We start from the raw sequence: 12,144 nt of genomic DNA, 5'->3' as shown, positions 1-12,144 counted from the left end.
GTGCACATATTTTGTGGCAATGCCTAGAGTGCCCAAGGCTAATCTGTGAGTGTGCTGTGTGACTAACTAGTGGGCTAATGTCTATAGTGTGACTTGTGTATGTGCATAATGTCTAAGGAGTGTGACCTGTGTGTGCATCACATTATGGGGTGCGAAGAGTGTGTTTTGTATGCATGGTGGAGTGTAATGCTTGTGTGTGTGTGTAGTGTGTTGGTGCATTGTGTGTGTGTGGTGGAGTGTAGCTTATTGTGTGACTAATGTGTGTGTGGGTGAGATGACTAGCATGTGTGAGTAATGTGACTGACTAGTGAGTGAGTTGTGTGACTAATATAATCATGCCTCCAACTCTTTGGTCTGACACTCTCTTCATCAACTAGGGCTGATTCACCGCAAGCTTTGCCACTTCAGTGCCACATGTTCACATATTACCCTTTCTTTTCTTATTATTGCATGATGCCGCACCCCCCCCCCCCCCCCCCCCCCCCCCCCCCCCCTTACAATGATATATAGATTTTGTTCTTATGATCTGTTCATTCCTTGTTCTATACTTAATTGTGTAATTACTTAACATGCACATTTGCATTGTCCAACTTCCCTGAAAGTTTACTATATTCAATGAGTTTATGTTATTACTTTGGCAGCTTTATTGATGGTGATCTTTTTGATCTTGTGAAAACAGAACATTGATGTGGAAAAAGTATATGGAAGTTTTAGCAGAACTACAAGGCAGTCGCTTCAAGCATGGAACAGTGAGAAAGTAGACCTAGGCCTGGTAATGTCATCCTGGTTTCTTCTTACTTTTATCAAGTTCTTTTTAACAAATTCTAGGTGATGCCCTTATGTATGCTTAAAATTATGGTCTCAAGAGAGCTGATTTGTGCATTCCAGTCAGTTATACTGGACATGGGAATAGGAGATCTGTCTGGATCTGCAGAAGTAGGGTGGAATAATTGCTTGCTCTATATAATTGATGGCTTAAGCAGTTGCTTTAGGAGCTGCGAGCTGCAGATGCTCGAGTCACTTGAAAACTTGCCGAATTCTCTTACATATGGAGTCAAGTAGATGAATCTTTCTTCACATCATATTGCTTAGTAGTTGACATAGGTGATTGACTCCTTGTAATCCATGTAAATCTTTGCTCTAAGAAAAAGGTAATTCTATATGCAAAAAAAGGCACAGCTGGGTCCATAGTGCAACAAAACAAAGGGTAAAGAGGTGTAGAGGTGCTTTCAAGCTGAGAGGATAGTGCGTGTGTGCGTTGGAGGTTTTTTTTTTTTTTTTTGGGGGGGGGGGGGGGGGTGGAGGGTCCCCCTCTGTTACTAAGAAAAGGGTTGGGCTCCAAATGACTAGATTCAAGTTAATGTTTCTGTGGAGTTTCCTTGAGTTGCCCCTCAATGACTTTTTTTTTTTTGCAAATAAAGTGTGACTAATTATATTACTTTAGAAAAAACCTGAATACAAAGAAGTGCTCATGCTCAACAGACCAAGCTGGAGCTAGTGAAAGTCACAGATACATCATATATACAAGCCTCTCAAGGCGGTCTGGGGGGGATAGGGGCAAGAAGCCATGGAGGAGGGGTGTATCGCCATTTGGGGCTGCCTGCCTGCATCACGAAGAACAGGTCATGGCCTCCCCAAGTGCGCATGAAATGACCTCGGAGCTCCTGACGAGCCTTGGACTCGCCTTGCACTTGATCCCATCGGCCTCAAAGGGAGTGGATGATGGAGGTCCAGAGCTCCACTAGGGTCGCCTGTACTAAAAGTCTCTCTCCACCGAAAGCCACCTGACACTACGCCTTCCAGATATGCCAACCAGTAAGACTCCCTATGATTTTCCATACCTGAGAGCGGTCTGCTGTGGGCTCCAGTACCTGGTGGATGGGTAGAGCCTCTAAACCCACCACTGCACACGACCTTGCCTCGATCATGAATATTGTGTCATGCATCCCGGCCCTGGTTGACCGTCTACCAGCAGAAAGCACCCTAAGAGATACATCCAAGGTTGGGTGCTATGCGGCGCAAGATTACTTCTCTCCACACGAGCTGTGCCGCCTCACACGACCAAAGGCAGTGCTTTGGGGTTTCCATCCACTATTGTGTGTAGCACTTACAAACTCCCTCCTTCTGCATCTGGACAAGCCAGCTTCCCACCGCCAAGCCTCCATGTGTCACCAGCCATAAAAAGTACGATACCCTCCTCGGCCTCCAGCTGTCCCATAGGCGGCGCTAGAAGGTCCCTCGGAACGGCTCCATGATGTGCTCCGACCAATGCCTGCTATGTGACGGCGCCTAATCCATGTCCTCTTGCATCAGTACGTGCTTGCCAATCCTGGCGGTGTACTCCAGGAACCTTGATGGCTTCTTAGCGACCACAGTGGCCGGCCAAAGCCGCTCTTTCGAATCCCACTCCAGCTCCTCAAGTGGCCTTCCTTCTGAGATCCAGAGGCGCCACTCCCTGAGCTCCTGCCAAACGACCAAAGGGTCCAGCCGCCATGGCTTCCCCTGAAGGCCAACCACTCGGATCCTCTTCCATGAAAGGACAGCTATCCCCTCATCCTGCTGCCGTCTTTCAAGAGCCAGACGCCCCCCCTCTTACATTGTGAAAAAGGTCCTAGGGGGAGAGCCACCCACTCTTCTTGCCACTTGTAGGGGGATGCATGCTGGTAAAAATCTAGTGGCCTATACCTCCCTGGGCTCTATCGGCTCTCGGATCGGGGAGCAAGCCACTCGTGAGGTATCGCTGCATCTATCTCCCTTCTCCTCAGCTCCACTTCTTGCTGGTAGCCTGATGCTTGCTTCAATACCTCCTTGTCCGCCATCCTGTACACCTCCCGCCATGTCTTGATGGTATGAGCCGGGCCAGCCTCCCAACTAGCCCACTGGATGTGGGGACGCTCGCCAATCTGTGCCCCTTCCCGGTCCTTGACCTGGGGGTTCTAAATCACCAGCTCATGGTCTATCTCCTCCTGGCAGCTTGGGGGGCTTTGGATAAGGGCCTTACGGAGGCCTTGCCACACATGGAGCAAGCTGCGTATGAAGGGTGATCTGGGGGGGTGATCTAGGTTGATGTGAAGATCCATCTCAGGGACGGCCTCCACTCACCACCAAGCCTCGGTCTACAGTCCTGAAGACCCTCCTGCAATAGGACCTTCTAGGTTTGCTCTCCTAGTGTGAGGCCGTGGACAATAAGCTTGCCCAGGAGGGCCATATACTTTGATACTCTGGGTCTATGATCCCAAGCCCTCCCTCTGACCAATGTCGTATAATGGTCGCCCATGCCATCTTGGCCTTGGAATCCTTGGAGCTGTCTAACCAGGACCAAAGGAAATTCCGCACTAGGCGGCGAAGCTGCATTACGCAGAAGGAGAAGCACCAACACGAGGCGATGTACTAGGCCGTCGCTAGGAGGACCTGGTTAACTACCAGGGCTCGGCCGGCTAGTGAGAGGCGAGCCGTGCTCCAGTAGGTCAGCTTCCTCCGAATAGAATCGAGGATTGGAAGAAACTGCTGGGCGGGAGTGATGTTGAGTCCCTCCTGGAACCCTAGGTACCGGACGGTCTGTCCTCTGCTCACCCATCTAAATCCCAGGTGGATGTCCCACTCCGTGCTAGAGTTCGGGTCTGTGAGGAAACCAACCGACTTTCGCCAGTTGATTTTCGCTCCTGCTGCAGAACAGAACACCCCAAGAGCCAACCTTACTCTCTCCAGCATCAACTCGTCGTCCTCTATGTAGAGCGCTGTATCATCTGCATACTCTGAGTCTAACAACTCGGTCTCCTCTCTTATTTGAAGTCAGAGGCCACGTAAACCGCTCACACGTGACCTGAGGAAGTGAGACATCACCTCTGCAAAGAGAAGGAACATGTACGGGGCCAGGGGGCAGACCTGTCGGATCGATCTCTCCAGCCGAAACTCCTCCCCTTGCCTCCCTCCTATGAGAACCTTGCTGGTGGCATATCTGTAAAGTGCAGAGACCCCATAAATCCAAGCCTGGGGGAAACCCAACCTCACCATGGTGCCCTCTAGGAAATCCTAGTCCATCTTGTCATAGACTTTCTCAAAATCCAACAGTAGTACGGCTAGTCTGTGCCACCGTATTGGGCCCACTCTGTCGCCTCAAAGAAGGTGAATACATTGTCCAGGATGCTCCTATCCTGGACAAAGCCTGTCTGTGTGTCATAGATGATGTCTGGAAGCAAGGGGCGTAGTCACCTACCAATCATCTTTGCCAGTGCCTTATAGGCCACTGACAGTAAGGTGATCGGTCTCCACTGGGAAAGCTCCAACCAGTCTCCCCCTTTGGGGAGAAGATTGATAAGGCCTGCCGATAGACTCCTTGGTATCTGTCCTGAAGTGAAAATTTGCTGAAAGGCCAATAGTAGGGGGTCCTTCGCCACTTCATAGAAGTTAGTGAAGAAAGCCTTAGAGAGGCCATTCTCTCCCGGGCATTTCTGCCCGTCCTATGTATGGAAAGCCTCCTCTAGTTTCTTCTCTGTGAAGGGGGCTAGGAGGGAGCGTCCCATCTCCTCTGTGACGAGGGATGGGATGTTATCCCAGACTTGCTATCTACATCGCTGTCCTCTAGCTGAGGTTGTCTCCTGCTGGAAGAGGCGACTATAGTAGTCGGTGGTAATCTCCATCACCTCGTCAGGGCTAGAACGGGTCCTTCCATACTAATCTCGGAGGCTGCGTATCTGCTCTCCTGAGGTGTGAGGCTGGTGCACTTGAAAAACTCCCTGCACATCATGTCCCCCTTCCACGCCCAAAAAGCTGCTGAGGTGCGGAAAGAGAATTCCGAGCACCTCTCCTTTAGGCCAGCAATGGCTGCTTGCGCACGCACCTCCTGTGCGTGGAGAGTGGGATCCCTTGGTGCCACCTGCAATAATCTCTCCGTGGCTGCAAAGTCCCGCCGGAATGCCCTCTCCTTCCAGCTCTGTTGCCTGGCTTGTATGGCTGCCTCTTGGCAGATTTTGCTCGACTCAGCTAGGGCCTCTGCAACCTCCTTTGCGATCTGGCCCCTCCTGCTCCACTCTTTGGTCCAAATCTGCTCTATCTGTCTCGTCACCTCCTCCCTCCTGTAGATCGAGTTAGGGATCCGACAAGATCGTGTATCTAGGGCAGATGTTGGGGATCTAGTGTCAGGAGAACCGGGCAATGATCGGACAACGTGGTGCTCGCCAACTGCCCAATTTGGCCTCCCCGAGAGCCTCCCCACTCTCCCACATAAAACTCGTTTGATCGCTCCAGCAGGACTCCATCTAGCCGCTTGTATCCCCAAGAGAAGTCCAACGACCTCTCCCTCCTGAGGAAGGCAGGGTCTCTCCAGGGATTGCGTGCTCCTAATGCCAGTAGAAACACCTCCCATGCCTCCTACTCCTCCCTGGCCATGCCCTGGTAGTTTCTCCCTCTGCCCTGTTGGTCCTCCAAAGCCTTCAGGTTGTTGAAGTCTCCTCCAACAATCTAGGAGTCCACCTCTGGGAGTCCTTCTGCGATCTCCACCCAGAACCTGTTGCGTGCCCTAACCTTCGTAGGGGCATAGATATTAAGGACTCCAAGGCACGAGTCCCCAATATCCAATCTGATCCATAGCACCCTCCTTGCCACTATCGTCTCGTGGTCTCGAACACAAGCGGTAAGACTCGGACCAATAGAGGTGCACACATTTCCACTCCTATCGTGGGCACCTATGGTGTAGAAGTAAGATGTCGATCCGTCCAGCAAGGGCAGGCTGCAACTCCTGTCGAACAATCAATTTCCTGGAACCATGTGCCCCACTGTAGTGGAGGCTATTCACATTCCAGGATGCAAGGTGTAAGATCATAGGGAAACCTGTGACTGCTCGAACAGGCATCTGTTCGGTGTGGAGGTTGTTGATGACAAGGAGGAGCTATGAGGCATGCAAGTGCGCTTTGTCGCCGGTCTGGACGGCAAGCTTGATTCCCCATGGTGGCCCTTGGCCAGACCATAGGGGTGATAGAAGTTCCAAGTGATACTATCAATGCATCTATTAGCCATGCGGAGAGTCGAAAGCTGTGCACTGGTAGAAACGGGCCGCCTGTGCTAGGGGCCACTTGATCATATCCCTCGGAGCCCTCCACTGTGGAGGGGCTTGAAAGATAATGCTCAGGTGAGGGACCTCGGCACTAGTCCACTAGTTAATGCCCATCATGCAACCAGGCCACTGCTGTGCAAACAATGCTAGTCCTTCTCCCATCCACTGGGAGGTGTGGTCTGCCACCTGACTCTTCAACTCTTCCTCTATCTGTGTCGTCGTCCACTCCCCTGAGTGAGAGGACTGAAGAAAAAAAGCGTAGTTTGGTCTATTCAATGGTGCTAGAAGATGGACCTTACTCCTCCTTGACTTACGAACCACGAAGATCCCCACCTCTAGAGGTAGTGGGAACTCTCCGTGCTTCGCAACTCTCAAGTAGGACCATGGGCCACTGCGGAAGAACTCCTGTGGCAACAGGTGTGCCTGTCTCGGGAACGTGTGACGGGCAGCAGGGGTGGATGAGCTGGTGGCTGTATGGGAGGGGGAGATTTGCTGGTGCGAAGAGGATGTAGGCGTGTGGCTCATCACCTCCTGTGGGAGGAGGGGGGGTGGGTCTGGGGGGGATCGCCTGAACTAGGTGCGGATCAAGAGGGATGCTCGGTACGGGAGGTGGTGGGGGGGAGGATGATTGAGGGATGGTGGGATGGACAGAAGTACATGGTGGGTGTTGGGGGGGGGGCTGGTGGTCCTGGAAGTGGGGGGTTGTGGGCCAGGGTCAGTAAGGGGGGGGGGGCATGGGATGTGGAGGGCGGTGGGTGTGGGGGTTGTGGGGACTCAGGAGAGGTAGTTTGTGGCGCGGGTGGTGGATGTGGGGGGTTTCGGTCCTGCTGGGTGGAGTGGGCAGGGGGAGCTATGGAGTGCTTTGCCGAGGGGGCATCACACGCCGTCCTACTCCCTGCTGTCGAGGCTGGGTCTGAGACGCTGGCTGTGCCCCCCGTGCCGTCTCCCTCTCTGTTGTCTCTGGACCCATATAAAGCCATCAGCGTCCACCTGTGGGCCTGTCGGCGAAGCTACGTTGGCTCCGAAATGCGTGCAACTTGCTGCTTGATGCCCAAAGTCGTGGCAGCGCAGGCACTACCCTGGCTGCCCCATCACAATGACTTGCTTCCTAAAGGAGTGCCCGCTTGCCTCAATCTCTAGGAACTGTGGGATATCCTTGACCTCTTTCACTGCCACCCGTATCTTTGGGACTCCTGCTGCTGTCACTGCATCTGCGAAGGATGTGGGAAGGATAGTGTCGAAGAGCCAACCAAAGTCTTCCACCAACTAGCGATACTGTATTGCCAGGCCGGGGAAAAGAAGGGTGACCGGGCGCGGGAGAAACCTGTTGTGGAGTGCAAACACCTCCACAGTAAAGCCGTTGTGTCAAGGGACCATGTATATGATCCCCTTTGTGGACGCATATGGTGAACTGGTGAGTAACTCGCGAGTTGCGTCCGCTGAACTGAGCCGGACCATGAAGATCCCTTGGCCCGTTAGGACCGCCTCCACGATCTGTGCTGTGCCGATGCGCAGCGTGGAGTGAAGCTAGTCCGGAAGTTGGGCCTTGGCTGGGGAAGGTCCTACTACCTGACCATAAATCGCTGTTTCCTTTAGCTCTAGCTCCTTAGCTCGGATGACTAAGAGCTGCTCCTTAGAGAGGATGACGCGCAAGGTGTTTGATTGGGGGGCACTCGCTGAGTGCGTCGGCGTCTGACCAGAGGTTTCCATTGCGCGTCCCTTCTACGAGGACTACCAATCACGTCGCGGTGCTACTTGAGGGGGGGAAGTTGCTGCAGATCGAGGGAGCAACTTGGAGGGTGGGGGATCAATGGTGAGGGGGGAGACCGCTTCTGTTTTGACACACCGTGGATGGATTCGGGGTGGAGGGGGGGCAGCGGGCTATCAGGGCGGGGGGGACAGTCTCTTCCAGGGCAGCCAGGCGAGGGGGGGGGGGGGAGCGGCCAGGCGGGCGGGACGTTCATGATTGGCGGACAGGAAGGAGGAAAAAACGGGAGGAAGTGGTCAGACAGACGGGGGGATGGCTAGCGAGACTGGAGGCATGATCAGACGGGGCGGAGGGAGATCAGCTGAAGCCATGGGGCACCAACGAACTGGGGGGATGGGCGCGATCTGACGGAGCGGGGGGGAGCATACGACATGACGGGTGCTGAGTTTCTGTGAAGGACTATTACTTTTGCCCCTCAATGACTAGATACAAGTTAATGTTTGTGACACACTCAATCAGTGAAATCCTTGGCTGCTTAATTGCTTGTATATATTAGGCCTTCTAGATGTGCAGTGCTGCTACATCTTCCAAGTGTAACTTGTCTGCCACTCTGTTTGTAAGAAATTTAGAGTGGCTATCAGGCCCATGCATGGAGTCTCTGAAAACCTTGTTGATAGTGTCATCTTACTGATCTTAGTAACCTAAGGTTGTCCCAAAAGTTGACTACGCAACTGCACCCAACGTCACTATCATTTCTTCATTCACCTTTGTAAAACCCATCATGCAACTCTTTGTGACATCTCATGTGTTAAAGGGCAGTCCCGTCCCAAATGCAGTGTTCATTGGATCTCCTAGTCCAGGAAGTGGATGGGCAGTGGTGGGAATTTCTGCAGCATCATTTTTACTGGTCCAGGCTATCTAGATATTGTTTTCATTAGGTGAGGTTGTTTGTCTTGTTTTCCAGGGCTTGAATCTGATTTGGCAAATGGTTGTCTGGGAGTTTGTAGTCATCTGCTTCGGTTCCAAGTCCCTCCTCCAATTCTTGATGACAGATCTGTTCTAGATAGTGTCCACTGACCAGCTCAATAATTTGAGATTCTAAGGTGTCTTGTGAACAATACTGCCTTGGTTGAGGTTGGGTGGTCACATGTGAGGGTGTTGGATTAGTACTGTCCAATGTTAGTACAGGACTAATTGGACTAAAAATTTTGGATGTGTGTTCCATGCTCTGTTCTATGCAAAGAAATTATACACACAAGTTTTAGGCTTATACTTAATATTGATACTTAAAACAATACATGTCAAATATTTAGAGTCATTACTTCAAAATTGCGACTGAAAATCAAATGTTTGCAAATCAACTGCAAGTACCACTCATCTAAGAGAGCAATCTGAACTTAATACAATCTTTAAAATTGAACTCTTTAGGGAATTAGAGAGAGCTTAAGAGTAGAGAGCTTGAAAGTTGAGGAACAGAGCTTGAGAACTTGAGGTAGAGAAAGAGCTTCACTCTCAAGGGCTTGCAGACTAATTACTGCATTGAGTGTTAATTAATATGAGAGAGAGAGAGAGAGAGAGGCCTTTCCAAACAGCAACTGCAACAATAGCAATCAAGCCAGTCATTGCTGTGCACCTGTGGCCCTCTAGCTCAACTGGCCTTTGATGCTATTGGTGGAGTCCTCATTCCATGGGATTGCAAGTATCCAAGTTCTATCTCCCACCCTGTAGGCATACCTTTTGTCTTACTGGCTGGACATTAGAGACCCAATTCCTTTGGAGTATTGGGAGACTTCTTTGAAGATGGTGTGTTGGAGACATTGAGAGCAAAGGCTGAGGCTCATGCGACAAAATCTTGTCAAGACTCTTGATCCTTTGTGAAGCGGTCTGTCTAGCTCTAGTGTGCCTCTTGCACTTGTCTTTTTGTATCTATTGAATTTGTTGTATTTGGTTTAGGCATGATGGCCTAGAGCCAATTTGCTCCTTGTAATCTTCTAATCTCATATTTTTTCCATAATTAATACAATTACCTATTACAAAAGAAAACAAGAGACCATCCTTCCTTCTCAGATAGGGTGATAAATAACTTGATTAAACAATAATTACATCAATCATAAAACTCACATAAACTGAAAATGCAAATGTTACCACTTAATCTTGGACATTGGATACTTGGGTGGCCTCAAAATTGGTGCCCCTTGCAATATTTCTTTAACTTGTATTGCTAAAGGTTGAAGTACATTGAGATCTAGCGTGATCTCTCTCAATCCTCAATACATCTTGCTGTCCATAGCAACCAGCAAGCCTTTAAATCAATTTTCATGTTGGTGGGGATTGGCTTTGAATTTTGCGCCTCCTTGGACAACAAATTCTGTCCGAAACTTAATGTTGGTTGGCTTTTTTTTTTCAATCTCTAGGATTAAATTGGTTTATTATGACCATTTAGGACAAGATAAGGACTCTTAGTCATAAACGTGCATATGCTTGTAAACAAAGGTCAAAGAGGGTGCTGGTTTGTAGCACAAGCTTTTGAGAAATCATGGAAGAATTTCAACTAGTTGTTCCCAATTTTCGAGCACTCTTTCCAAGGTGGTTGCTAGACCCTAATTTCTGTTGTAAATTAGGGGTTAGCAGCAGTAATTCTTAAATTGCACCCTCTTGGGACTGAACTTGGCTGAGGTCTCTAGAGAGAAGCTGTGAATTGGCTGAGAGAGTGGAGAGGAAGCTGGAGAGAGAAATTTCAAAGTTTCAATGTCAAAATTGGCTGAAATTTAATGCTGCCTTGCTGTGTGTGGTTGAGTAATTGCGGCCCACCAGTAATAAAAGCCCCACATGCAATCACCTGCCTTTGCGGGTCCCAAACTTGTTGTCACCTACTTGTGGAAAGCCTAGGGGGTTGTCATCTACTTCCAATGGCCTCCTGATTAGTTGGGGGCAGCTCTTTGACAGTCTTCAATGGTTGGGCTGATCACCAATGGTTAGAAAATTGTAGCAGCAGCTCTCTCTCTCTTCCTCTCCCAACCTCCACCATATTGGAATGGGGCTCCAACAGCCCTCTAATAGCCTTTCCCTTCCTTGCATGGCCAAGTTTTGCCAAGTGGTAACCTTCTAATTGCATTTTCCAGCAATTTTCAGAATATTAATTCTGAAAAATTATTTAATTATTAGTTCTTATGCAAAAAAAAAACTATACTAGCTAACAATTAATTTGGCCTGACCAATTTTTCATCCAAGTGTTTGTGAGTTTTTATTAGCCTCGGAACTAGCATCAATAAATTAATTAATGCTTAGTACCTCATGTTAGCATTGACATTAATGGCCAATCAGATGAGCTAGGCCAATATTTTTCACTAGATACCATCTAACCCTCACATTTGCACATTTGATTAACACTTAATAAAGTGCTAAGCAAAGCATTAACATTTCATGTTCTCTTGACGAGACCTTCCTCTTGAAATCCTTGCAATGGCCCTCGATTGCACTGCAATTTGTCAATAGATTTGTTGCTGCTACTAGAAATACATGCTGGCATCATAATCAAACAATGTGTACCTATTTCTTAACCATGCTCATGCCCTCTGCATGTATGAAATTTCAACTACTTAAACTAGTTAACGATCCACACACATGAATCATAACCATTGTTAGAATCATGAGGAATCCACATGCCAAAATCCAACATTGTTTTGGCTACTAGGGCAAGGTAATGTATAAACTAAGCATAACTAGTGCCTCAATTGTAATGATTTGCCACACGATGTTGCAAACCTTATGTAACTTATGCAACTGTACTTCTCTTGCATCACTTGCAAATGTAAATTGCATGCTATCGATTTATCTCATATATGCCTGGCAAATGCACATCGCATCCGAATGAACATTCCATGTATTCCATACATGTCAATTATATTGAAAATGTATAATTTTAGAGCCTAGGTGCAAACTATATAGATATGTATATCAACTCATTGTGACTAGTGTATTGAATAGTGATTCCAATGGTAGAGATACTATCAATATATAATACCCTTGATGCAAATCAAGTGTATTTGAGATCCATGACATTAACTAAGCTGTCCACCACTAAGGGAGTGGAGAAGCAATTGTCCCCTTGAGTATCAGGCAATGCTCTAGACCTTCTATGCTCTGCTCAACGTGAAAGAGCGTGATGCAAAATTGGCTCCAATTGAAATACATCAAGGTATTGGGGATCATTTGCCAATTTCACAAACATTTAAGCTGCCGTCCTCGAGAGATCCTTAAATTGGTCATCAAATCCCTTTTTCTCTTGTTGGTCATCAGCTTCAAGATACCTTGAAGGACCTACATTTTGGTCTACACCAGCTTTATCACCTTGTTGCCTATGCAGCACGTCTTATCCAAGATT

At 48.9% G+C, this 12,144-nt stretch overlaps 1 protein-coding gene across 2 annotated transcripts in view; it reads left to right on the top strand.

Annotated features, from left to right (window-relative positions):
• LOC148037696 (RNA helicase family protein) overlaps positions 1–12,144 on the top strand; it is an 89,950-nt gene that overhangs the window by 65,257 nt on the left and 12,549 nt on the right. For both annotated transcript variants that reach the window (XM_087676635.1, XM_087676636.1), the window contains exon 10: positions 680–772. In XM_087676635.1, coding sequence (XP_087532761.1) covers positions 680–772 — 93 coding nt within the window. The remainder of the gene's footprint in view (positions 1–679; positions 773–12,144) is intronic.

This window comes from Lygodium microphyllum, chromosome 4, assembly GCF_053477565.2.
Source record: "Lygodium microphyllum isolate KBCC chromosome 4, Lygodium_microphyllum_v1.1.10, whole genome shotgun sequence".
Lineage (NCBI taxonomy): Eukaryota > Viridiplantae > Streptophyta > Polypodiopsida > Schizaeales > Lygodiaceae > Lygodium > Lygodium microphyllum.
This window is presented reverse-complemented; position numbering and strand designations above follow the sequence as displayed.